Genomic DNA, 26,939 nt, shown 5'->3' on the forward strand with positions numbered 1-26,939 from the left:
GTGAGCAGAGCTTTTGACTGCAGTACTGCAGCTTACCACTCTGCGCCACGGGGCTCCTATATTAGGAAGAAAAGCAGGGTATAAAAAAGCTAAGTAAACTCCTTTCACTCATGCTAGGTTTCTATATTCAAGGATATTTGTTTTTCTTTTTACACAGAGGAGTAGTCAGCCATGTTTGTCCCTACCCAAGAGTTACAATTCAGATACAGGTTGTCTACTTCAAGCTATTTATTAGAAACAGGCCTAAATTAAGAAGTGAGGGTAAATAAAGAGGTTCACCCTGAAGGACTCTAGGTAAAAAGGCAGGCTCCTTTTAAAAAGCACTGTAATCATACCAGCAACAAAATGTTAGTTGTGGTCACTAAATCAGCAGATGCTCTCATAAGTTTCCAAGAAGATTGCTGTTCGGTCTGGGGAAGGACAAAGACTGTGAAACAGTGTCCCTTGACCTCTAGGGATCCTGCCCAGCTTTTGGGATCCATCCCACACACTTGGATTCTAAGTTAATAAGGACTAGATGTGTGTGTGTGTGTGTGTGTGTGTGTGTGTGAGTGTTAAGTGCCATCAAGTAGCTTCCGACTCACGGCGACCCTATGAATCAATGTCCTCCAAAATGACCTATCTTTGACAGCTTTGCTCAGGTCTTGCAAATTGAGGGCTGTGGCTTCCTTTATTGAGTCCATCCATCTCTTGTTGGGTCTTCCTCTTTTCCTGCTGCCCCCAACTTTTCCTAGCATGACTGTCTTTTCCAGTGACTCTTGTCGTCTCATGACGTGACCAAAAAACGATAGCCTCAGTTTAGTCATTTTAGCTTCTAGGGTCAGTTCAGGCTTGATTTGATCTATAACCCACTGATTTGTTTTTTTGGCAGTCCATGGTATCCGTAACACTCTCCTCCAACACCACATTTCAAAGGAATCTACTTTCTTCCTGTCAGCTTTCTTCATTGTCCAGCTTTCACACCCATACATAGTAATAGGGAATACGATGGCATGATATAAGGACTAGATACTTGCTTTCAATAGCAGCTTGCATGGTGTGATCATAGAGTGGTCCCAACCCTGGTTATGGGGGTCATGTGGCTTCTGTTATTCAAAACAAGGACGGCCACCTCTATCCTTTGTGTCTCTTTTTACAGGTGGCAGGCGAGCGTTACGTGTACAAATTTGTTTGCGAGCCGGAAGCCCTCTTCTCGCTGGCCTTTCCCGACAATCAGCGCCCATCCTTGAAGGCGGAGTTCGAGTGGCACATCAGCGAAGAAGACACAGTGCCTCTCTCACACCTCGACGAGGGTGTTGCCTACTTGCAAGATCTGGGGGGGCAGCCTTACGGCAAAGGCTATACATACTGACAGGATGGACAGTTCAGATAGGGCCACGTTTGTGTGTACATATATATAAAGATCTTTGTCATTAATCGCCAGTATAGATATTGCCTTTCCTCTCCTAGGGTTGGAGCAAAATGTACAGTGGTGCACCCTGGGGAGACTGGACTGAGGGCAGCGTTTGGGGCCTGGGTTCAAATCCCACCCTTAGCCATAGACTCACTGGGATGATGTTTGAGCGAGTTGCTTCTCTTTTCAGCATCCATTCCTAAGGAGTACCTACCTCACAGGGATGTTGTGAGGACAGATACGATAAAGATTGTAAAGCACTTTGTACATTTTCTTAAAGACTTATGCGATGACTTATGTGAAGTACAAAGCAGTGAGAAGGGAGATCTGACTGGAAGTTCTTGGCAGATGCTGATTAAGTGAAATGCTGGCAGTGTCTTTGGCCTTCGATTTAAATCTGGCAGAATGTCTATCTGTGCTTGGATTTAGAGTTTCTTTGAAAAGGAAAGTGGGTTTCGCACCAGCTAAGTCCAATACCCGTCATGTTAGGCACGCCACAAAGAACAGCTGGAAACCTGCGGTCCTTATGAAAGTTGTTTTGGGGGAAAAAACACTGGTTGCTGCCGAAGCTGTGATTTCTGGCAAAAAACTGGCAGGGGGATGGGGTTTCCCCAATCCCATCCTCCCCCCCCCCAAAAAAAACCCCATCAAAATGGTTACAGAACTACATCTAATGTACAGTTCTGCCCTTGCTGGGTGACTTGTCTGTGCCCATCATGTTCTTTACCAAACTCTCTGTGTCCTCTTTGGTTTTCTTCCCAAGACAAGGCAGTGGCAGCCGTTTTGTCAACATATTTGAGGCAGATGGGAGTTTATTCCAGATGACACATTCCAGAAAGGGAATCCATGTAAGTCCCTGGGGTGGAACAGAATTGGGTTCTGTCCCCACTGTGACAAGTGTGTCTCCCACAGGTGTCTCCAAAAACCCAACGGGTTCAATTTTTACCAGCACAAAGTGATTTCTGCCTCTCGTAGTGATGAATCAGCCATATCTTTTAGAGCAGGGGTCCCCAACCTTCTTGAGCATGTGGGCACATTGGGAATTCTGACACAGCATGGTGGGCGCATGAACAAATGGCTGCCACAAAATGGCATCGAAAGCGATGTTGGGAAAGTTGGTGGGGCTCCTCCATAGAGATACACAGCTAAATTCACAAAAGAGATTCTGACCACGGCCACTTCACTATTTATTCTCTATGGAGGAAGATGGGGGGGGGTGACCCCTTCCAGACCCCATAACTCCGGACCCAATCTTCACCAAACTTGGAGGTTCAGGCAAGGAGAGTCCCTTGTAGCTACATTGCAAATTTGGGTGCTCTGCCTCAAAAAATGCCCCCCAGAAGCTTCTCAAAGCCTGGGGAAAGCCGAACCCGGAAAAGCCGAATAATTACCCGTTTTTTTCAGGGATTTTAAATTCGGCTTTTGCTTTCTCCCCAGGCTTTGCCATTTGGTAAACCCAACCCCGGAAATTTTTTTGGCTCTGTTCCTCATAAGACATCTTCCAGCTAAAGAAGCTTTGGCAGAAGGGAGTTTTTAGATCCACCCCCAAGTGTTCTGGGCTGCTTTTAAAAAACGAAAATAAAATTAAACATGTACTGTTAGCAATAGACCCTCATAATTATGAATTTTTAGGAGTTGGAGAATACACTTCATTATTCCTAGGATTCTGTGCTAAATTAGGTAAAGGAAAAGCACCAGGTCATCACGGACCCATGGGGTGACATCACATCACAATGTTTACTAGGCAGACTATGTTTATGGGGTGGTTTGCCAGTGCCTTCCCCAGTCATCTTCCCTTTGCCCCCAGCAAGGTAGGTACTCATTTTACTGACCTTGGAAGGATGGAAGGCTGACCATCCAAATTCCATAGTTGAATACTATGCTCTGTATGAATTATCTGAATTGAACAAATTTGCAGAATGTATTATTTTAAAGTAATGTAATTATTTAAAAGTAATCTCTCACTCTCTCACACACACCAGTTTTGGGACCTTATTCACTATATTGTCTACTGCTCAGAAAACCTTTCCAGTCTATTACAATGCTGGAACCTGGATTCTTCGGAGTTTTTGTGGGTTACTACGTTTTCCCATGTAGTTTGTTATTTGTTTCATTTTGTGTCTGAAACTTTTTTTGATTTAAAAACAATGCAATCCAAAGAGTTACATTATTCTAAGGCCATTGACTTCAGTAGACTGTTCAGGACGGCACTGTCAAGCCAAGTTAAAAATGGGAATAATGCGCTTGGGGGTGGGGGCTGCAACGGACTGAAGAAAACAACATAGACGAACAGTGGGGAAGTCAGTGCTTCTTTTCCAGTCATTTGAGTTGTTGCTCTAGATCACTGGTTCCCAACCGGGGGTCCGTGGACCCCCAGGGGTCCACGAGAACTAAATTAAGGTCCGCGAAACAAAGTTATAAGCCCATAATAAATTAATATTTTCAATTAAAAGTTCTCTATTATAAAAATATATATTCAAATATTATTCTACGTTTAATGTTTAACTAACAGTTATGATTAAAGTTTATTTTCAAATTCTCAGAATTTTTATTTTGAACCTTGGGGTCCCTGCACCAAACAAAAAAGTCCTAGTGGTCCCTGGTCAAAAAACGGTTGGGAACCACTGCTCTAGATACACGGAAGGGCAGGCTGTCATGAAGTAAGAGATTATGTGCTTTCACACATGCTGAATGATGCACTTTCAATCCACTTTCAATGCACTTTGAAGCTGGATTTTACTGTGTGAAATGGCAAAATCCACTTGCAAACGCTTGTTAAAGTGCATTGAAAGTGGATTGGAAGTGCATTATTTGGCATGTGTGAAAGTACCCTAAATAACTGCTGAAACAAAAGTCCGTTTTTGACCCGACAGAGGGTCTGTTCCATTAGCAGCTGCAGGGCTAGTACAAATTCCTTTCCTGACAACCATAATGCTGAAAGGGGGGAAAAACCCATTAAAAAACAAACAAACAAAAAAACGCCCTTTCCTGATGTGCTTGAGTAATCATACCTGCATCACATTCAGACATACAGGCAAGCATGCATGCAAAAGCTGTTAGCTGGCAGAAGCCGCTTCTCAGTAACCCTTCCCTGCATAAGGCATCAACTGTACCAGCTAATTCACAATGGGTAGCCGTGTTAGTCTGTCCGCAGTAGTAGAAAAGGGCAAGAGTCCAGGAGCACCTTAAAGACTAACAAAAAGATTTTCTGGCAGGGTGCGAGCTTTCGTGAGCCACAGCTCACTTCTTCAGAAAGCTCCTACCCTGCCAGAAAATATTTTTGTTAGTCTTTAAGGTGCTACTGGACTCTTGCTCTTTTCTACAACTGTACCAGCTGACATCCATAATGCTGAAAGGTGGAGTCACCTGATGAATTTCTGCTTGTTGTGTCACTGAAAATAAGCGGAAACTCTCTTTTTTTTTAAAAAATAAGTTTTTTATTGTCGAAGGCTTTCACGGTCCGAGTTCATTGGTTCTTGTAGGTTATCCAGGCTGTGTAAAATACCAAGACCACGGCTACACAGCCCGGATAACCTACAAGAACCAAAGTTTTTTTTATTGTTTATTTCATTAACATATATAAAAAACATCCATTACTTGAAATTTGATAAGGGAATAAAAAGGAAATAATTATGGTAATTAAAATATAAAACGACTGCCCCCGCCCCTCACTCTCTTCCATCTTATTTTAAATTGTACATACTTTTGAGGAAGTGGCTATTGCATCCAACACTTTTGCAAAGAAAACTAATCCCTATCCTGTTTGATTAATGTATACTTAAAATAAGCGGAAACGCTCTTTTTTTTTTTAAAAACAAGTTTTTTATTGTCGAAGGCTTTCACGGTCCGAGTTCAAAGTGGCTATTGCATCCAACACTTTTGCTAAGAAAACTAATCCCTATCTCTGTTTGATTAATATATACTTAAAATAAGCGGAAACTCTCTCTTTTTTAAAAAAATAAGTTTTTTTTATTGTCGAAGGCTTTCACGGTCCGAGTTCAAAGTGGCTATTGCATCCAACACTTTTGCTAAGAAAACTAATCCCTATCTCTGTTTGATTAATATATACTTAAAATAAGCGGAAACTCTTTTTTAAAAAAATAAGTTTTTTTTATTGTCGAAGGCTTTCACGGTCCGAGTTCAAAGTGGCTATTGCATCCAACACTTTTGCTAAGAAAACTATTCCCTATCTCTGTTTGATTAATATATGCTTAAAATAAGCGGAAACGCTCAACAACTAGAAGAGCTGGGAGCCAGGGAAATACACGCCCCCCCTTCGCGCAGATCTGAAAACCTGCTGAATGAAAGGCGGACCCTTCGCGCCGCGGGACGAGTTGCCACCCGGACGGCTTTGGGGCGGGGACCCCAGCCGGAGTGACGGCCCGGCGGACCAAGCGCGGGTCCGCCTGGCGGGAAGGGCAGGGCGAGGCGCCGGGAGTTCCGCCCTGCAGCAAGATGGCGGCGGGCGGCGGCGGTGGCGGGCGGCGCGGGGCGCTGCGGCTGCTGATGCGGGCCGGGTCGGTGCTGCTCACGCGCTTCCCGTTCTGGCACTGCTTCAGCGGCCTCCTCCTCAACGCCGAGCGCGCCGAGCACCGCAGGTGGGCGGGGGCGGGAGGCGGGGCCTCTGGGCATGTGCAGAATGCCGGGAGGGGGTGTGGGGGTGTGTGCCGTCGGATCAGGTGGCCGAGGCGGGGTCTAGGAGGTGGTCTTGGTGCCTGCGGGGCCTTGGTGCCTGCGGGGGCGGCAGGAGTGAGTCTGAGAAACATTGGGCGGGGGGCTGGAAAATAAGGATCCTGTGGAACTCCCTGCCTCAGGATGGCTGCCGACTGGGAAGGCTTTAAGAGGGGAGTGTGCAAGTTCATGCCGGGTAGGTAGGGTTGCCGACCTCCAGTTACTTTAGATCAGTGGTTCCCAACCTTTTTTTGACCAGGGACCACTAGGACTTTTTTGTTCGGTGCAGGGACCCACCCCAAGGTTCAAAATAAAAATTCCGAGGATTTGAAAATAAACTTTAATCATAACTGTTAGTTAAACATTAAACTTAGAATAATATTTGAATATATATTTTTATAATAGAGAACTTTTAATTGAAAATGTTAATTTATTATGGGTTTATAACTTTGTTTCGCGGACCTTAATTTAGTTCTCGCGGACCCCTGGGGGTCCGCAGACCCCTGGTTGGGAACCAGTGCTTTAGATCAAAGTAACAGCACGTGAGCTCATTTGTAGATACAATTTACTCACATAAAATTCAAAGTTAGCAAAATCAAAAATAATAATACTCTGTAGAGAAGTCCCAGAGAATCTAATGTTCTGTTTGGTCACAGTTGAACAGGTAAGTTCCTGAAAATCTAACTAACACAAAATTTGTAGGTTGATTCACCAATTAAACATCAAAAATCAAAAGGGAATAATTCTTCAACAGCAGCAAGCAAAGACGACACCTCTAGTTTGGTGGTCGTTTTGCAGAAACAAAGCTGCTTCAGTTATTCTTCTGTGCAATATGGCATATTAGCCTCACTGCCATGTAACAAGATTGCAAGAATTCATTTCCAATGTGAATATATCTCTGGGCAAAAATGCCTCCTTGTGTTCATAAAAAAGACCCGACAGGTTCTCCTTTCCTCAAGAGAGGCTGGAGATCTCCTGCTATTACAACTGATCTCCAGCCGTTAGAGAGCAGTTCCCCTGGAGAAAAGGGCAGCTTTGGCCATTGGACTCTATGGCATTGAAGTCCCTCCCCAAACCCCGCCCTCCTCAGGCTCTGCCCAAAAAACCTCCCGCCAGTGGCGAAGAGGGACCTGGCGACCCTAAGGATAGGGCTATCCACGGCTACTGATCAAAATGGCTGCTAGTCATGATGCATAATGTGGAACTCCCTGCCCCAGGATGTGGTGATGGCTGCCAACTTGGAAGGCTTTAAGAGGGGAGTGTGCAAGTTCAAGCAGAGTAGGTAGGGTTGCCAACCTCCAGTTACTAGTTGGAGATCTGCTATTACAACTGATCTCCAGCCGTTAGAGAGCAGTTCCCCTGGAGAAAATGGCCGTTTTGGCCATTGGACTCTATGGCTCTGAAGTCCCTCCGAACCCGTCCCTCTTCAGGCTCTGCCCAAAAAACCTCCTGCCAGTGGCGAAGAGGGACCTGGCAACCCTAAGGATAGGGCTATCCATGGCTACTGACGAAAATGGATACTAGTCATGATGCATACCTGTTCTCTCCAGGATCAGAGGATTATATTATGCCTATTATTTTGGGTGAAGTGGAACACAGGCAGGATGGTGGTGCTTCAGTGGTCTTGTTTGTGGGCTTTCTAGAGGCACCTGGTTGGCCAGGTGTGAACAGACTGCTGGGCTTGATGGGCCTGGGTCTGATCCAGCAGGGCTTTCCTTATGTTCTTATGTTCCTCACCGCAGGGGCCGGGCCAAAAAGAATTACATCCTTTTCCCAGCCATTGGGAATTTTCTGGACAGAGGAGGGGTTGGATGAGCAGGGTAAGACAAGTGGGAGGAATAAGCGAGAATTTGCATGGGGAGAAACCCCTGAATTGACAAGTATGCCCAGGACCAGCTTTCAATTTGGGATCAAGGCTGCCAACTTGGAAGGCTTGAGGAGGGGAGTGGACATACCCACATAGGATAGGGCTATCCACGGCTACTAGTCAAAATAAATACTAGTCATGATGCATACCTATTCTCTCCAGGATGAGAGGAGCATGCCTATTATCTTAGGTGCTGTGGAACACAAGCAGGATGGTGCTGCTGCGGTCGTCTTGTTTGTGGCTTCCTAGAGGCCCCTGGTTGGCCACTGTGTGAACAGACTGCTGAACTTGATGGACCTTGGTCTGATCCAGCATGGCCTTTCTTATTATGTTCCTCACTTCAGGGGCCAGGGCAAGAATAATGATTTCTCTCTCCCAGCCATTGGGAATCTTCTGGACAAGGGAGGGGTTGGATGAGGGGGAAAGACAAGTGGGAAGGAGAAGCAAGAATTTGCGTAGTGAGAAATTGACATGTATGCACAGGACCCGCTTTCAATTTGGGATCGAGGAAGACATTGGGATCGAGGCTGCCGACTTGGAAGGCTTCAAGAGGGGAGTGGACATGTCCACACAGGATAGGGCTATCCATGGCTAGAGAAGCCCTGTGGCGCAGAGTGGTAAGCTGCAGTACTGCAGTCAAAAGCTCTGCTCACGACCTGAGTTCGAACCCGACGGAAGTCAGGTTCAGGTAGCTGGCTCAAGGTTGACTCAGCCTTCCATCCTTCCGAGGTCGGTAAAATGAGTACCCAGCTTGCTGGGGGTAAAGTGTAGATGACTGGGGAAGGTAATGGCAAACCACCCCGTAAACACAGTCTGCCTAGTAAACATCAGGATGTGATGTCACCCCCTGGGTCAGGAATGACCCGGTGCTTGCACAGGGGACTACCTTTACCTATCCATGGCTACTAGTCAAAATGAATATTAGTCATGATGCATACCTATTCTCTCCAGGATCAGAGGCGCATGCCTATTATATTAGGTGCTGTGGAACACAGGCAGGATAATACTGCTGCAGTTGTCTTGCTTGTGGGCTTCCTAGAAACACCTGGTTGGCCACTGTGTGAACAGACTGCTGGATTTGATGGGCCTCGGTCTGATCCAGCATGGCTTCTCTTGTGTTCTTATGGACTGTACTGTGGAGGAGTGAGGGTGTGTTTGAGTCACAGTGCTTTGAAACAGCATCATGTTTTGAAACAGCATCATGGAACAGGGAGTTCCACAGCCTATGTAATGAACCTATGCTCTCTGTAATCTATTTAAAGTATAGTCTAAGGCTCAAATCTGGCTAGTTTTCATCTAAGGGGGGAAAGCTACCTACAACTGGAGCTGCGTCGGGGTGGACTCTAATCTGGAGAACTGGGTTTGATTCCCCACTCCTCCACATGAGGGGTGGACGCTAATCTGGTGAACCGGGTTGGTTTCCCCACTCCTTCACATGAAGCCAGCTGGGTGACCTTGGGCTAGTCACAGTTCTCTTAGAGCTCTCTCAGCCCCACCTACCTCACAGGGTGTCTGTTGTGGGGAGGGGAAGGGAAGGTGATTGTAAGCCGGTTTGAGTCTTCCTTAAGTGGTAGAGAAAGTCGGCATATAAAAGCCAACTCTTCTTCTTCTTCTTCCTTGGGCTAAAATAGGAATGTAACAAAGGCTTTTTTTTTCCATTTTCTTTCTTCGAGGATTAACATCTTGCCTTTATTTCCCTGCTCAGGAAACCAGACATCCCGGTCCCATATCTCTACTTTGACATGGGAGCCGCTGTCCTGTGTGCCAGCTTCATGTCCTTTGGGGTGAAGCGCAGGTGGTTTGCCCTGGGGGCTGCCCTACAGCTGGCTGTCAGTACGTACGCAGCGTATCTTGGGGCCTATGCGCATTATGGAGATTGGGTGAAGGTGAGGAAACCTTGGGTTCTCATTAGCAGGGCGCATCCGAGAGCGTGTGTGTCTGCTTCCCAGATGGCTTTGATTTCACCAGCAGAGGAAAACAAAGAGGCCGTACAGCTCACACTGGCATTTAGAAGGTCCCGGGTTCAATCCCAGCATCTCTACTCCGAGGAACAAGTAGCAGGTGATGGGAGAGACCATTGCTTGTTGCACAGGAGAATGGCTTCCAGTCAGAGAGGGTGTCCAGCGATCCCCAGCATAGCATTGGTGGGCACTGTGGTACCTACCAATATATTTCCTGGCATCGCCTTGCTTCCTGTCTCCTTCCACGCTTCTGCCCTGTCCCTTTTTTAAAGTCCCCTTCTTCTCCCTCTCCTCTTTCACTCTGTTCACACTCCCCTTTTTTCTACTCTTTCCTTTATCAGCTTGCACATTCCTTCCCTTTTCTCTGTTCCCCTGTCCCTCTCCCCCGTCAGGTCCCTTCTCTAGCCAGCTTCGACACAGTTTCATCAGACCAGGGGTTTATTAATAGTTCAGTTCTCCCATGCAAGTGCGTGAGAACTGTTTCTACCTGGGCTCAGGTGTTCTTGGTGGCGACTCCTCTTTAAAGGAACAGGCTTCCTGAGGATGCAAAATAACGTCCCAACCTTGCAGAGGTTTCAGAGACAGGGCTTGTCTTGCTTGCGGTGACTTACGAGTGGACATCAGCGATTATGCTTGGGTATGCTGCTTGCTGACTTTTTATGTGTGCTGCTTTTTAAATGGATATTTTCATAAGAAGAGCCATGCTAGATTAGACCAAAGTCCTGCCAAGTCCAGCATTCTGTTCACACAGTGGCTGACCAGCTGGCTGCCTCTAGGAGGCCCGCAAACAGGAAGACTGCCGAGCATCTTCCTGCCCGTGCTTCCCAGCAACTGCCATAAAGAGGAATTCTGCTTCCGGTACCAGAGGGAGTAGACATCCATCATGATTGCTAGCCCCATCCTCCGTTAATTTGGCCACACCCCTTTTAAAGCCTTCTGAGTTGGCGGCCATCACCGCATCCTGTGGCAGCGAGTTCCACAGTTTAACTACATGCTGTTCAAAGAAGGACTTATTTTTGTTTTTGGTACCTTAACTGGGTTTTTACTGTACTTTGCGGTCTCTTTATTGTATTGTGAATTGCTCTGGGGACTTTGTAGCGGAATGGCAGTCTGTCAATAAGCTAAACTTGTCTCTGCAGACTGTGTGGTGTGCCTCTTTGTGGACACAGTGCATGGTTATTTTTCCATGTATGCGTGTGCGTTAAGGTACAAAACCCCCAAATGCCATGGTTCATCCGATGGTTATCTGTTATGACCTTCTCTACATAAGAGTCTATTGTACTTGAGTAGCTAATGAATTTGGTAACTCCCCTCTTTTTAATTTTCATCTTCTTTTTCTGCTTGTGCCAAATAAAGTGTCTTGGTATCTTGAACACATGAACCCATGAAGCTGCCTTCTACTGAATCAGCCCCTTGGTCCATCAAAGTCAGTATTGTCTACTCAGACCAGCAGCGGCTCTCCAGGGTCTCAGGCAGGGGTCTTTTACATCACCTGCTTGCCTAGTCTGGGCTCAGAATGTGCAGCTGTCCTCAACACAGGCCAGGGCTTTTTTTGGCCCTGGCCTGGTGGAATAGTCTTCCTGGTAACATCAGGGCTCTGCGGGATCTTGAGGAGTTCCACAGGACCTGTAAAACGGAGCTATTCCGCCAGGCCTATAACTGAAGACAGCCGCAAGAAGAAGAAGATCCATCTGTACTGTCCTCCCCATCTCGCCCCCACTCTTGAAATCTGTGGGGGGCTGATCTGCTGACCCTTATCTGCTTTGGCACCTAGGTATAGTTATGGCCATCTGATTAGGATTTTAATGGTTTTAATTATTACGGTTTTAAGGAGGTATATTGGATATTTATGTTCTTAATTGTTACCTGCCCTGAGCCCGGTTCACTAGGGATGAGGGCGGGTTATAAATTTGAAAAATAAATAAAATAAAAAATAGTCCCTTTAACTGGAGATGCCGGGATTGAACCTGGGACCTTCTGCATGCCAAGCAGATGCTCTGTCATTGAGCCACAGCCCCTCCCCTTCCTAAACAGGCTTCATCTTTGAAACACTGATCTGCACCATTGACTGAAGTAGAAACCTGTTCTCTTTCTCTCTTCCCCCCTCTACCAATAAGTTCTGGATGTTCAAGGATCTACGTACAGAAAATGCTGCACTTGAGACTTCATATTATGATCTGGCTTCCTTGGAATGTACTGCATATTTGTCAGGTTTTGCTTGCACTTTGTTAATTGGCATCTGTATTTTGTGCCACGCTCCTCATGCAGGTTAGGATGTATTCGCGGACGATAGCCATTATCGGCGGCTTCTTGGTCTTGGCGAGCGGAGCCGGAGAGATCTACCGCCAGAAACCCCGGAACAGGTCGCTGCAGTCCACGGGGCAGGTTTTCATTGGCATCTACCTCATTTGTGTGGTATGTACTCAGAAGTATCTTAGAAAACAGCCCCCCCTCAAAGAAAAAGTCTGCTGCCATAGGGGTCAAGAGCTTCTTCGTTTGGGTCGGTTGGCACTCAAGTAAGTCCTGGCTGCAGGCTTCTGGCAAAGCTGTTGTGGGAATCTGCCCATATGTAGAAAGAAAAAGCAACCGACAGAGAGCCAGCGTGGTGTAGTGGTTCGGAGCAGTGGACTCTAATCTGGAGAACCAGGTTTGATTCCCCACTCCTCCGCTCGAAGCCAGCTGGGTGACCTTGGGCTAGTCACAGCTCTCCCAGCCTCACCTACCTCTCAAGATGTCTGCTGCAGGGAGGAGAAGGGAAGGAGATTGTAAGCCGGTTTGATGCTTCCTTAAGTAGTAGAGAAAGTCAGCATATCAAAACCAACTCCTCTTCCTCTTCACTGTCAGTGATTTTGTTGCTGTGGAGAAAAAGGCATACGGGTTTGCTAAATGAATTAATGTGTGCGGCAATTGTACAAAACCGAGAGGGGCTCTGAAAGGCTCAGGCAGGCTGATCTCTTTTCCTTTGTGCGCTTTCAGGCCTACTCCCTTCAGCACAGCAAGGAAGACCGCCTGGCCTACCTCAGCGGCATCCCTGGCGGGGAAATCGCCTTACAGCTTCTCTTTGTCCTCTACGGCATCCTGGCCCTCTCCTTCCTCTCCGGTTATTACATCACTCTGGCTGCCCAGATCCTGTCAGTCATCCTTCCGCTGGTAGTCCTCTTCATCGACGGCAACTTGGGCTATTGGCACGACTCCCGACGAGTTGAGTTCTGGAACCAGATGAAGCTGATTGGGCAGAACGTTGGCATTTTTGGGGCTTCCGTAATTTTGGCCACTGATGGCTGAGCTCAGACCCTGCGGGAGAGCAGAGATTACTGTGGTGGTTTTGGGGGTGAGGATGAGGTTGCAGAGGTAAAAAGAAGACTAGGATGTTTGTTTTTTAATCACCTATTTATTTTTTTGGTTCTTTTTTATTGCATTTTGCAAATGTTTCATTCCTTTCCCTTGGCAGCTAAATGAAGAAAATGGGTTTTCTTCAAAATCCAGCGTTGTTCCGATATTTCCTTTTTGGTGTGAATCACCATCTTCTAGCAGCCAAGAGTTTGTGAGCAAGTGGTTAAGTTCACGAAGACTGTTAGGTTTCAGCTAATGTTCACCTCCAGATATGGGTTGTTCCTTCCTGCCCATTCAGTAGGGTAGAGGAGATTTGGCTTTGTCGTACCACCAGGTGTCCTGCAGTGGGTGAGGCTGGATCCCCATTGCCATCTTGGGTAGCGAGAGACAGAATTAGAATTCACCTCTTGTTTGCTGCATACTCAGGGGTGCCTAGGTGGGCCAAAGTGCGGGCGGAATGTCCAGCTCTTAAGAAATCTGGGCCTTTAGAGAACTTTCCAAGATTGAAACCACAGGATCATTGACTTAAGCTCTTGTCAGGCAATATTATATTCTTCTAGACTGTGGGACGTACAAATGAATAGCAGGGTAGAATTACCTTCCTCCAGAGTAGGTCTGGCAGTTTACAGCCAAAAGCTTCCTGCCTTCATTCTTACACGATATGTTGTACATATACTGGCTGCGGCTTATTAGTAGTGGAAGAGGAAGAAGAAGAAGAGCTGGTTTTTATTTGCTGACTTTCTCCACCACTTAGGGAAGAATCAAACCGGCTGACAATCACCTTCCCCTCCCCACAACAGACACCCTGTGAGGTAGATGGGGCTGAGAGAGCTCTGAGAGAACTGCGACTAGCCCAAGGTTACCCAGCTGGCTTCATGTGGAGGAATGGGGAAACAAATCCAGTTCACCAGATTAGCATCCACACAGGAAAGAGCTCGGCGAGTCCGCCCTGTGGCCGCTCACGGTTTAATCCCTTCTAAGTCAATTCCACAATGTGTCTTTAATTCTTCCTTGAGTGGTAGAGAAAGTCGGCATAGAAAAACCAACTCTTCTTCTTCTAAGTAGGCCGCAGTCCAGCTGCATCGATTGACCAAATGTGGGTTTTGTTTAGCGTAGATGGAAAAGGGAGGGCTTTCTAAATGCTCAGCCATGGAGATGCCCTTTCAGCTGGGTTGAGAAAAGATTTGTGAGGAAGAGAAGCCCATGAACAATCGCGATGGAGCTGAGAGAGGCCTTTGCCCTTCTCCCTGGAGGTGACCGGGTCATTGGAAACCCTGGGTTAGATATATTCCTGGAACAAGGGGCACCTGCTGGCTCAGACATTTCCTGTAGAGCATGTATGCTGAGCACAAGTTGCAGGATCCCCATCTCCATGAGTAGTAATGCAGGGATCAGGTGAATCTTCCAGGAAGACACCCCTCATCCCTTCCCCAACAACTTGCTAAAAAATTGGGATGAAACGTAAACAAACAACTCCCCCCCTCCATAAACCCAGCCCTTAAAACAAAATAAGAAACCAGGGCTTCCGTGACACAGATACAGTTACCTGCTTTTTATAACTTAAGTCGTTCTAAAATTGCTAGGAGGGACTTTAAGATAACTGTCTCCTTTTTTTATAAGGTGATTTGGAGTAAAAATGAGGTGTCTCCATGATGAGGGTTGCTCCTAGTGCAGAGGAGCTGACATATGAGTGCAGGGGTTTTTGACAGATGGCAGAAAATCTAACCTTTGCTGGTTAGGATCCAGGTATGCCAAGCCCCTGAGATGACTGAAATAGACCGTAAAGTACTTCTCCACCTCCAGGCCCCTTTTTTGTAAGCACCGAGGCCTGTGAACCGAGAACAGCAAAGAACAGCACATCTTAATTGCTTTACGAAATACCAGTTCCTTCTGTAGACCCACAAAATCATGCTGGGTGCTTTTTATTATATTATTTCCGAGTCCAAATGAAGCAGCAAGTAATGGATTTCCCAAAATGTCTGTTTGTTTCCCCCCTCCTGAAAAGAACTAGAGAGAAACTTGGGTGGGGGATGCCTTCGCATTTTTCTGGAAGGTTTGACTTCACTGGTAGTGATTGGCAAATGCGAGATGTGTGCTGAAGCGGGCTTCTGCAGTCAGATTGCGCTCTTGGGGGCACGAGAGTCTGCTTGGGGGGAGGCAGATAGAAGAGCAATGGACTGCCGTGAGACACGCTTGCTCTCTGTCATCTGGTTCCCTGTCCTGCCGTTCGCATGCAAACAAGCTATGGTTTATCTGCACGCATGGCCGTGCGTACGCAGCCCCATCCCGTTTCTGCTGTGGCAATTGGGAGCATGCTTGGAGGACTTCTTGTTGGGGCGCACATGTGGAATGATTGGAATTGGACATACATAAAAATATCCGACTGCGTGTGTTGGAGGATGAGACGTGTGTGCACTCCCAAGACAGGGCTGGAAGGAATTTCAGTGCGCTTCTCAGGAATCATTCCTGAAAACCCCCAGCCACGCGATTCGTTTGCATGCGCGGTGTTTTTGGTGCGTTTGTCCACAGCAGTAGTGGCAAAAAACTCACTCTCATGGAGGCGCAGAAGGTGCAGAAAAGAGCAACCAAAATGATTAGGGGACTTGAGCAACTGTCCTATGAGGAGTGGTTAAAATACTTAGGGCTGTTTAGCTTGGAAAGAAGGTGGCTGAGGGGAGACATGATACAGATCTATAAAATTATGCATGGTTTGGAGAGAGTGGACAGGGAGAAGCTTTTCTGCCTCTCCCATAATACTAGAACGCGGGGTCATCTGCTGAAGCTGGAGGGTGAGAGATTCAAAACAGATAAAAGGAAGTATTTTTTCACACAACACATAGTTCACTTGTGGGACTCCCTGCCCAGGATGTGGTGATGGCTGCCAACTTGGAAGGCTTTAAGAGGGGAGTGGACATGTTCATGGAGGAAAGGGGTATCCATGGCTACTACCGGTAGTTAAAATGGATACAAGTCATGATGCATACCTATTCGCTCCAGGATCAGAGGAGCATGCCTATTATATGAGGTGCTGTGGAACACAGGCTGGACAATGCTGCTGCAATCGTCTGGTTTGTGGGTTTCCTAGAGGCACCTGGTTGGCTGCTGTGTGAACAGACTGCTGGACTTGATGGGCCTTGGTCTGATGGAGCAGGGCTTTTCTTATGTTCTTCTGAGGCCCTTGGGAGCTGGAGTGGTCTTTAGAAGGTGCTCTTCTGGAATCAAGGTCATTCGACTCGAATCATACTCCTTCCTTATCTGCCTTTCCTATGTCAGCAAGTAATAACTGGCTATTGTGTCTTCCTTCGCATTCCCAAATCAGTTTGTGATTTGGGAGGATTAAAATAAATTAAAAAACGTATTTCTGAATCTCCTTCCCAATATTTATTTGGGGGGTGCTGGTCAGATCGTCGCCTCCCAGGCATTTGCTGTTTTCTGATAAAAACTAAACACCACCTATCAGATTGGAGCCAGCACAAAATTCCTGTTCTTGCACCAACAGAAATGCCAGAAATGCCACAATAGGCATCGGCATTGAGTCAGACTTGCCTTTCTGCTTGCACAAGGTCTTATGCTACCAGTTTCTAAAGATAAAGGTAGTCCCCTGTGCAAGCACCGGGTCATTCCTGACCCATGGGCTGATGTCACATCTTGACGTTTACTAGACAGACTGTTTACACGGTGGTTTGCCATTGCCTTCCCCAGTCATCTACACTTTACCCCCATCAAGCAGGGTACACATCTACTGACCTTCCAAAGCACCTTCTACTTCAGTCAAGTGGAGAAAAGTCAGGATTGGCTCTTCTCTGTAGGAAGGAGATGATTTGGGAAAAAGAGAGCGGGCACCTCACTATCAGTGGGCACCATAGCATTGCTGGGCACCAGGAGCTGATAGCGATATGGTTATGCAGGGCAGAATTTTGAATATACCATACCCAGACAGGACCTGTCCTTGCTCTTCTGGCTCTATTGATTCATTAGCTCATGCCCTTTTGGAATGCTGCTTTTACGAGGAACTTCGATCGCGTTACATCTCTCCCCTTTTAACATATATATCTAATGCCTCTGTGTCTGACATAATGCCTTTTTTACTAAGTGACAGGGATCCCAAGGCTACATTGTCAGTGACAAGATTTGTTTCAGTCCTTATATCCCTCAAACGTTAGATATACTGCTCAAGATCAATGGATCAAGGAGCTTCTAAGGGATAAAAGGAAAGGAAAGGAAAAGGATAGCAATATGAATGGGCGTTTAGGGGCTTAGCATTTTTGGAAACCGTGGCATTCTCTTATTATTCCCACATTTCTCAATGCCTAATAACTCCAGCATCTCTCTGCATTCTCGCAAAGGTGAGATGAGATTGGCCACAAGTCACTTGAGGCTAGAACTTGTGCTCGGAGGAAAGAAAAGGCAGAGAACTCCATAACGTCATAAGCTACATAATGTTTTTTGGCAGAGGCTCTGGCATGTGAGTCTAAGGAACATCCGTCCCTTTACCTGCCCGGATTTATTCTTTCTGTTCTCTTTTCAGTGTGGGACAGAGGTATGTAGGGAGAACCGCTTCACTAAGGTGGTTTCTGTGGGAATTTCAACTTTAAAAAATCCAATTCTCCTAAATTTTTTGTTGTTAGGGAAGTACCTTTGAGTTCAGTGCAGTAGTGGAATGTGGACACTAGATGGCTCCTTTATCTCTGTTTAGCAGTGCTTAAAGGGGATTATGTATTCCCATGTCCTGACCTGAATAGCTCTGGCCAACTTGATCTTGTCAGATCTTAAAGCTAAGCATGGTTGGTCCTGGTCAGCATTTTGGATGTAAGACCACCAAAGAATACCAGGGTCATGGTGCAGAGGCAGGCAATGGCAAAACACCTCTGAACATCTCTTGCCTTGAAAACCCTATGGGATTTCCATTAGTATTTTCCAGTTTTTTGCGGGGGTGCTTTGCATGCGCTCAGAAGCATTCCTATGTCACATCTCACAGATTAGCAAAACCTGATTTTGAAAAAAGGATCCTCGAGTTACGCTTTGGTGAGCAGTGGTTCTGAGATCATAGCACAAGGGAGCCAGTTGAGGTTGGTAACTTTTAAAAATTTAATTTACTTTATTTTAAAACAATGACTACAGGAGAATTACGCAACTTTAAGGCTGACAATGAGAAAATTGAAATTGTTGAAGACTTCCTATTCCTTGGCTTTATCATTAACCAAAAGGGAGACTGCAGCCAAGAAATCAGAAGGAGATTGAGACTGGGAAGGGCAGCCATGAAGGAGCTAGAAAAGATTCTGAAGTGTAAGGATATGTCACTGGCCACCAAGATCAAGTTAATTCATGCCATCGTATGCCCTATTACTATGTATGGGTATGAAAGCTGGACATTGAAGAAAGCAGATAGGAAGAAAGTAGATTCCTTTGAAATGTGGTGTTGGAGAAGAGTGTTACGAATACTGTGGACTGCCAAAAAACCAAAACAAATCAGTAGGTTATAGATCAAATCAAGCCTGGACTGACCCTAGAAACTAAAATGACTAAACTGAGGCTATCATATTTTGGCCACATTGTGAGAGGACAAGAGTCACTGGAAAAGACAATCATGCTAGGAAAAGTTGATGGCAGTAGGAAAAGAGGAAGACCGAACAAGAGATGGATGGACTCAATAAAGGAAGCCCCAGCCCTCAGTTTGCTAGAGATGGGACATTTTGGAGGACACTGATTCATAGGTCGCCATGAGTCGGAAGCGACTTGACAGCACTTAACGCACACAGAAAACCCCCCAAATAGAATACAATACAAGAGTCTAGAATGGAAATGACTAAATACAGCAACCACAAAATATACCAGCAAAAACTAACCGCACATTCTAGAGGAAAAGAAACATTCAATTTTTCAAACTTTTTGGACTTTTGGTCATGTAAAAGACAGTTTACTCTTAGTTTACTCAGGCTGCAACTTGCTGGAACTTTATGCACACATGCACACAGGTCTTGCAGTATGTAAAGGTAAAGATAAAGGTCCCCTGTGCAAGCACCGGGTCATTCCTAACCCATGGAGTTATGTCACATCCTGACGTTTTCTAGGCAGACTCTGTTTACAGGGTGGTTTGCCAATGCCTTCCCCTGTCATCTTCCCTTTACCCCCAGCAAGCTGGGTACTCATTTTACTGACCTTGGAAGGCGGAGTCAACCTTGAGCCGGCTACCTGAAACCAACTTCCATCGGGATTGAACTTGGGTCGTGAGCAGAGCTTGGACTGCAGTACTGCAGCTTACCACTGCGCCACGGGGCTCCTTACAGTATGTAGGAGTTAGTAATTGGGAATAAAGGCAATCTCTTCAGAGGCCTGTTGGGGCCGCTAGAGTGCTTCCATGTATATCCTTGCTATTCTACCTGCTCTCAAGGGGCTCTGGCTTACAGAGAATGCTTTTCTTTCTACTTACTAGCTCCTGCATATTATCCTTTGCTCTGGTTTTTGGGCACATGGGGGAATCCCGATAGGGTAAAGTATGGGTCTTGGTGTGCATGACTCCTTTGTGGGATGTGGTTTCTTCCCCACCTGGCAGACTCCCGGTATCAGCTCTGGCTACTGTTTCTACACAATCATTGCATTTACTGCATTGGATATGTTCCCAGTGTTTTTTTAACATATATTGGCGCACAATATAATAAAAAATAGATTTATTTGCTTATATTTTATGTAGCATCTAGCTCAACCTGTTTCGTTTCATTTGCTGGATTGGGCCAGGATTGCAGGTTGAACTGGCTGGTGGCTCCTTCATGGAAAGAAAAAAACCCTGTTCCGGTCTCTGTGAAGATCTAGGCAGAGCTGCTTCTTCTTCTTCTTTTAATCAATTATTTTATTAAGAGAAAATGAGAATATAATAATAAAAGAAAAGGGAAGTACACCAATACTAAAACACACATACTACAAAGTTTATTGAAAATAAACTAAAATCATGCTGCAGTATATCTAAAATATCTATACCAGTGAGCCAAACAATACGCTATCTAGTTATCTAAAATCCAATGATAATTACATCACTCCCTCTCTTCGATTTACACACTGGAGCGTTTTTTTCCATCCTTGAGATTGTTACATTCCGGCGAGCGTCCAGTTCTTCCATATTTTTGACATTATTATAATATGTCAAGTTAATTAAAGCATAGGTTTCTTTAACCTAAGGCAATTATTTAAATCAGGGAATTTATTGCTTTTCCAATATCTCCCAAGATTTGTTCTAGCCACTGTTAATATATAGGAAGAAACATGACTTGAATATCCTTTGGTTTATCTCTAGGCAGAGCTTATATTTATCAGTGTTGGGAATGTGCTCAGGAGCTTCCTGTCAGAGACAGGCGTCCACCCCTAGCTCTTCCTAAGTATTCACTCAGACAGGAACGATCCAAAGTAAAAAAACTTTATTGGAAGACTTCCATTGTCTAAAGTTTGTAGATGAGTTGGGGGTGCGATGGGAAGATGAAATGCTTTGCACTGTCTTGGCTGGGATAGGGCGGGATATAAATCCAAAACTAAAATTAATTTTTTAAAAAATTAACTCAGAGATGCTGTTCGATAGGAAAGCCCCGCTCTCCTTCCCAAAGGTGAGCACAATAATTCAGTTTTTCGGTTGGGAGAAAGATCTCACTGATCCTGCCCTTCCACCATATTCAGAAGCTTGTTCTGAGAGTGTCGTTTTGCCTAGAAATGTGGAATGAAGTTCTGTATAAAAATCCATTCATTGGATGTGGGGTAAGGTTGAGAATACTTCTGAAGGCTCTTGCAAGCCTGAGCGTTTTCTGGGAAACCCCCACACAAAACAAACATATTGACTTATCAGGGGGCTGTTAATGAGCATGAGGGCCAGCGTGGTGTAGTGGTTAAAGTGTCAGACTAGGATCTGGGAAACCCAGGTTCGAATCCCCATTCTGCCTTGGAAACTGGCTGGGTGACCTTGGGCCAGTCACACACTCTCAGCCTCCACCCTGGCAAGTATTTGGATGGGCGACCTCCAAGGAATACCAGGGCCATGATGCGGAGACAGGCAATGGCAAACCACCTCTGAACGTCTCTTGTCTTGAAAACCCCGTGGGGTCGCCATAACTCAGCTGTGACTTGACGACAAATACATCTTTGAAAATCTGGAGACTTTCTGTCTGCAGATTTTCTGCAGGAGATGTATGGAGGGATTGGGAGGGGAAGAACAATTGTTCCACAAAATGGCAAAGCCCATTATAGGACATGGCCAGGTACCTTGGGGATCTCCAAGGGGCACCTTTGTGCTCTTCATTCATCTGTGCATTAGCAGGCATGCAGTCTTGCACTACTTCTGTGGTGGGGGCCATGGCTCACTGGTAGAGCACCTTTGTGCTCATCATTCAACTGTGCATTAGCAGGCATGCAGACTTGCACTACTTCGGTGGTGGGGGGCATGGCTCACTGGTAGAGCCCATCGTTTGTACGCAGAAAGTCCCAGCATGTCCGGTTAAAGATTCTCAGGGAACAGATGCTGAGAAAGAGAAGTCTCCATCTGAGAAGCTGTAGAGCTACTGCCAGTCAAAGATAGACGGACCAATGGCCAAGGCAATTTCATACATTCCTTTGGGCTGGGATGGCAGTGCATGGGGGGGGGGGGGAATCCAGCCAAATTTTTGCTCTCATGTTTCCCATGTCCCCTCCTTATTATAGCTCCCGACCCATATGGCTTTTGTCCATTCAGGTCCCATGATCCCCAGCGTAGCCTTTTTGGGCAGTCAAAAGGGATCACCTTCTTCCTTTCCTACCAGCAGTGTCAAATTGTGTTTTGTCATTGAATGGGTATCAATATTATATTGTTGCCGTCACTGACGTTCTCCATCCAGAACTCTCAGGTCGGTGCGAGTTAGTGATCAAAACGGATTTGTGTTTCTCCCCCTGCTCTGTGTTAGTTAAGATACAAATATTCATAAAAAACATTATATTCATAAAAAACATTGCTCCTTTTTTCTTTACCCGGAAAATATTACGTGAAGTTTTATTGGGGGTGGGGAGTGGACCCTCGCAAGAGATTGAGGGTTGAGTTCACAGCTACTGCTCGGGGGCAGAAACGGAAGCTGGTCTCGCCAAAGAGGATTCTTTCACGCACACTTGTCAAAATGCTGCAAATCTTGCTCCCAAACATTGTTTTAAAATGTCTATGTCAAATTAAAGATCCTATTTTTAAGATCTTCAGTGTTTGGCTTTCCACATGCAATTTCAGACAATGTACAAAAAAAAAAAAAAACCCAGCCATTTAAAACTTCTGATTTTATAGAGTTCTCCCAGGAAAATCAAACGTCGTGAAATCCGCCTCCCAAATTGCTCCCCTGCTCTTAACAACCCAAGCAGTCTGCGAGGCAACGTTTTAGTCTATATATTTCACCGGCATTCTTCTGGCACCCCAAGTTTTGTAGCATTCTAAATAAGCCAGTTCTGCTAGATTTTTGGGTGCTGCTTTTGGGCCAGCTAGCAACAGGGGGTTGAGCACCAGGGGGAGAACTCCCCCCCACCGCCATTCCTATCATGGCAACAGAATAAATTAACAGCGTTCCTCCTGCGGAAACAATGACGAATCCAGGGCTGAAGCCAAAGGTGGTTTGTCCTCTCTGTCCAGAACAAGCGGATGCGTTTGAAGACGAGTCTTGAGGTAAGCACCGAACAATGGCTCTTGGGGCATTCTGGGCCACATGGCCTGGTGCAATCAGTCATGTGTGGCAGTCCCTTTTCACTGGATGTTTTATCTCCTGGATCCTTCCCTGGGGTTTTATCGCTACCATCCTTCCGTCCGCCCTGTATGCTGGGTGAAGCAAAGGCAGATCTAAAAACTGGTCTGACTAACGGGGGGGAAAGTGTGAGAGGATGGTGAATACAACATATGAGAGAATATTGGGGTGCTTCGTTTTTCAGAGCAGGGGAGAAGCTTTGCAAGGGAGAAGAATATCTTAGTGCATTAAAATTTTTTGCACTTCTTTCAAGGAGCTTGGGTGTTGTGTGTATAATTCTTCCTCGCTTGATCTTCACAACAACCCTGTGAGGTAAGCTAGGTGGAGTGTTTGTGGCTGATAAGAACAGTGGGGGATGTAAGTGTGGGCCTGCCAGAAACTAGCCTGACACTCTCCACCCCAACGTGGTGCCCTTGCGTGCCATAGTACCCACTAGTGTGATTCCTGATTCCCACTTCCTTCTCCAAAACAGAATCCACCCTGGCTTTCCTGCATCTCATTGGAGGAGGAGGGGGCTTAAAAGAATCATGTAGGCCTGGAGTACCCATTTGGGCAAACCTGTCTCCTTAGGGTTGCCTGGTGCTTCTTTGCCACCGGTGAGAGGTTTTTGGGGGGGAGCCTGAGGACAGCAGGATTTGGGGAGGGACTTCATTGCCATAGAGTCCAGTTGCCAAAGCGGCCATTTTCTCCAGGAGAACTGATCTCTGTCAGCTGGAGATCAGTTGTAATAGCAGGAGATCTCCAGCTAGTACCTGGAGGTTGGCAACCCTATGTCTCCATCATAGAAGGCTTGGTGTCTCCTAATATTTTGTAATGGGCTCCAGCAACCCATGGCAGCCATTTTGTGGTTGGCTGTGCCCCATGGTGGCCGTCTTATGGTGCCCATAGGTTAAGCAAAGTGAAGTGCTTTAACCACTACACACAGTAGTTCTCCATAAGTAACTGTGATAACAAGAGGTGGAAGAAATTACGGCTAGCTTGGACAAAAGATGATACAAGGGGAAGGGTATATGGCAGTCCTCCCAAGGTCTTGGGAGAGGATAGAGAACATGACCTTTCCACCCACCCAGAACTGAAGCTTAATGGGACCAAAAGAGATCTTGTAGTAGAGAGCAGGTCCATCTGCTCCATTGATCATCTTACACACTCCAGATGGCAACAGCTGCCACAGACTGGAAGGATCTCACTTGCCTACGGGCAATATCCAGAAGATTCAACTAAAGGAAAAAGCCACGCTAAAGTTTGGCTCTCGTAGTGGGCAGAATCCTAGGAACATGTGCTTTGAAGAAAACAATGAAGCTATATATGTGTGTGTGTGTGTGTGTGTGTGTGTTAAGCGCCATCAAGTCGCTTCTGACTCATGGTGACTCTATGAATCAAAGTCCTCCAAAATGTCCTATCTTTGACAGCCTTGCTCAGATCTTGCAAATGGAGGGCTGTGGCTTCCTTTATTGAGTCCATCCATCTCTTGTTGGGTCTTCCTCTTCTCCTGCTGCCCTCAACTTTTCCTAGCATGACTGCCATTTCCAGTGATTCTTGTCTTCTCATAATGTGACCAAAATACGAGCCTGTTTAGTAATTTTCCTAGCCACTTCTTTCCTATTTAAAAAAAATCTAAGAGTTCACAGAGATTCTGTTTGCTAGGGAGTGGAATTGGTTGCTCTCTGTCTCCAACATATGTTTTTCAGGGCCTTCCACTCAATAATTTGCTTTTAAGGGTCTCATCAATCCCAGCTTCGGCAATAATGGGACAGCTGGGACTCTGCTAATCAATCTTGCCAAGGCCTTAATTTTATTTCTAAGTTCTCTGAAGCGTCTGCTACTCCCCCCCCCCCCCGCTTTTGTTTTGGTAATAGAAGGATACTTTCCTCTCTTTCAGATTCTGTGTATCTTAAATATATACTCCACGGAGGTTCCTCTACGAACTCTATCCTCCCCCAGGCTCCACCTGCTAATCTCCAGGAGCTTCAGAATCTGGACTTGGCAACCACAAACTATATCTCCAGTCTGTCCTGTTATTTAATGCAAGTTGCCCATCCTGCTCAACAGGTCCCCAGAGAGAGAGTGTTTTGGACCTAGGAACACAGTATATGTCAGTCTTCACCACCACCACCCGCCTCCTAGGGCCTATGACCATGCAGGTCTCCTTATCTCCAGCATAGGCTTTTTGGATGGTCAAAGAGGATCACTCCTTTTTTTATTCCCCCCCTTCTTCTGGCATTCAAGATGCTGCTTGGCTACGACCCAGTACTGGAAGCCAAAGTTCCAAATATTTCCCTACTAGTTTCCTGAATTGCGGATAACTACATAAATTAATGCTAATTGTTGGGAGAATGATAGTGAAGGGAGTTCTAGCCAATACTGCTGAAAATTGGAATATGAGATACCAGGTTTCCTCTTCCCCCAGAAACTGGTTTTCTCTGGACACAGACAGGAACTCTCAAAATCTTCCCATGGCACTCACTTTAGGGCTTCTCATTTCTGGCTCCGATGTGCTGCATCCACTCCCAACCGTCAGGGATTGGCTTGCGTCTCTGCTCCCCTGTGGTTCTCACCTTTGCCACACCACCTGTCATATTGTCACAGAAGATTCAATAAAAAATAATATGTATTTGTTTAGGGCTTGATCAGTCTGCCAATTCCTCGTCTGCAGGTGTCTCTTGTCGCACATGTGCCCGGAAGGCTGAAAGAGACCCAAGAATCCGGTTGCAGGATGGGAAATAGAACGTCCAGAGCAGATGTTGAATTGTAACAGAGCTGAGCAGGTTGATGCAGGAAATCTGATTTCGATTTTTTTTTTTAAATAGACACTTCGTCAGAGTTAACAAGGGTTGCCGCCGGGCATGGGTGTTCACCAGTGAGACAAAGGCACTCTGCTTATACACAGAGGCATTGGGGGTTGGGTCCTATCCACCATCCTACCACTCCACGGAGCGAAGTTTGAAGCCTGCATCCAACTTGAGTAGTTCTTCCACTGGAGAAAGAGAGACTTAAGTTGGAGGAAGGCAACTTGGAGGATGGATACTACTCATGATGTATTCCTATTCTCTCTAGGATCAGAGGAGCATGCCTATTATATCTGGTGCTTTGGAACACAGGCAGGATAATGCTGCTGCAGTTGTTTGTGGGCTTCCCTAGAGGCACCTGGTTGGCCACTGTGCGAACAGACCGCTGGACTTGATGGATCTTGGTCTCATCCAGCATGGCCTTTCTTATGTTCTTATGGTTGGATCCACCCTGTTCTAGCACCAGCTAGTATGTGTGTCTAACGAACAAAATCCCACATGTATCCGCCGTGGAATGGGAATGGGTTCAGTTGCCAACCTTATGGCTGCAATCCTAAAAACACTTCCCTGGAAGTAAGCTTCGCTGGGAAAAAAATAGGACTTACTTCTGAACAGAGATGCTTAGGATAGCTCCCTGTACCCCCAAGAAGGGATATCTGCTGGGAGGCTGTCTTTTGGATAAATTTGTATTTTTAAGGTTTATGATTAAAAGAACAGGAGCAAGGAAAGGCATACAGTGCAGTCCTAGGCAGAGTTACAATCTATTAACTTTGCTTAGGATTGCACTCTTGTTAGCTGTGTACTATTAAACCAAGACCTAGATTTATTGGAGAAGGTTCACAGAGATATTAGAACAGCCAGGAATGACTTCAAAAGATAGCAAAGGGGTAGCAACAGGTCCTCCCAACAATAATTTTGCTTTCTCTGGTTGGGAAATACCTGGAGATTTTTGGGGCAGAGCCTGAGGAGGGTGAGGTTTGGGGAAGGGAGGGACTTCAATGCCATAGAGTCCAATGGCCAAAGCGGCCATTCTCTCCAGGGGAACTGATCTCTATCGGCCGGAGATCAGTTATAATAGTGGGAGATCTCCAGCCGCCACCTGGGGGGTTGGCACCCTTACCTATGTAGGAGATGGGTCACCTGCCCCACCAACTTTTCCCCAGAGACAACAGCTGCCAAACAAGTTGCAAGGAACAGTGT

At 46.0% G+C, this 26,939-nt stretch overlaps 2 protein-coding genes across 2 annotated transcripts in view; both read left to right on the top strand.

Annotated features, from left to right (window-relative positions):
* Positions 1-1,486, top strand: part of ETV4 (ETS variant transcription factor 4) — a 36,367-nt gene extending 34,881 nt beyond the window's left edge. The window contains exon 12 of the mRNA XM_056863489.1: positions 1,139-1,486. Coding sequence (XP_056719467.1) covers positions 1,139-1,351 — 213 coding nt within the window. The 3' untranslated portion in view covers positions 1,352-1,486. The remainder of the gene's footprint in view (positions 1-1,138) is intronic.
* A 4,362-nt stretch (positions 1,487-5,848) lies between these two features.
* On the top strand, positions 5,849-13,177 carry TMEM101 (transmembrane protein 101). Its single transcript, XM_056863487.1, has 4 exons — positions 5,849-5,991; positions 9,637-9,817; positions 12,161-12,307; positions 12,869-13,177. Exons 1-4 carry the CDS (start codon positions 5,849-5,851, stop codon positions 13,175-13,177), a joined length of 780 nt encoding a protein of 259 aa, XP_056719465.1.
* Positions 13,178-26,939: the final 13,762 nt, after the last annotated feature.

This window comes from Euleptes europaea, chromosome 18 (genome assembly GCF_029931775.1).
Source record: "Euleptes europaea isolate rEulEur1 chromosome 18, rEulEur1.hap1, whole genome shotgun sequence".
NCBI classification, from domain to species: domain Eukaryota; kingdom Metazoa; phylum Chordata; class Lepidosauria; order Squamata; family Sphaerodactylidae; genus Euleptes; species Euleptes europaea.

What these genes read in the sequence shown, in the direction of transcription:
- TMEM101 (XM_056863487.1), top strand. Translation starts at nt 5,849, where the DNA reads ATGGCGGCGGGCGGCGGCGGTGGCGGGCGGCGCGGGGCGCTGCGGCTG. An exon ending in GAGCGCGCCGAGCACCGCAG is followed by an intron (nt 5,992 to 9,636) that starts GTGGGCGGGGGC and finishes TTCCCTGCTCAG; the next exon opens with GAAACCAGACATCCCGGTCC. An exon ending in GCATCTACCTCATTTGTGTG is followed by an intron (nt 12,308 to 12,868) that starts GTATGTACTCAG and finishes GTGCGCTTTCAG; the next exon opens with GCCTACTCCCTTCAGCACAG.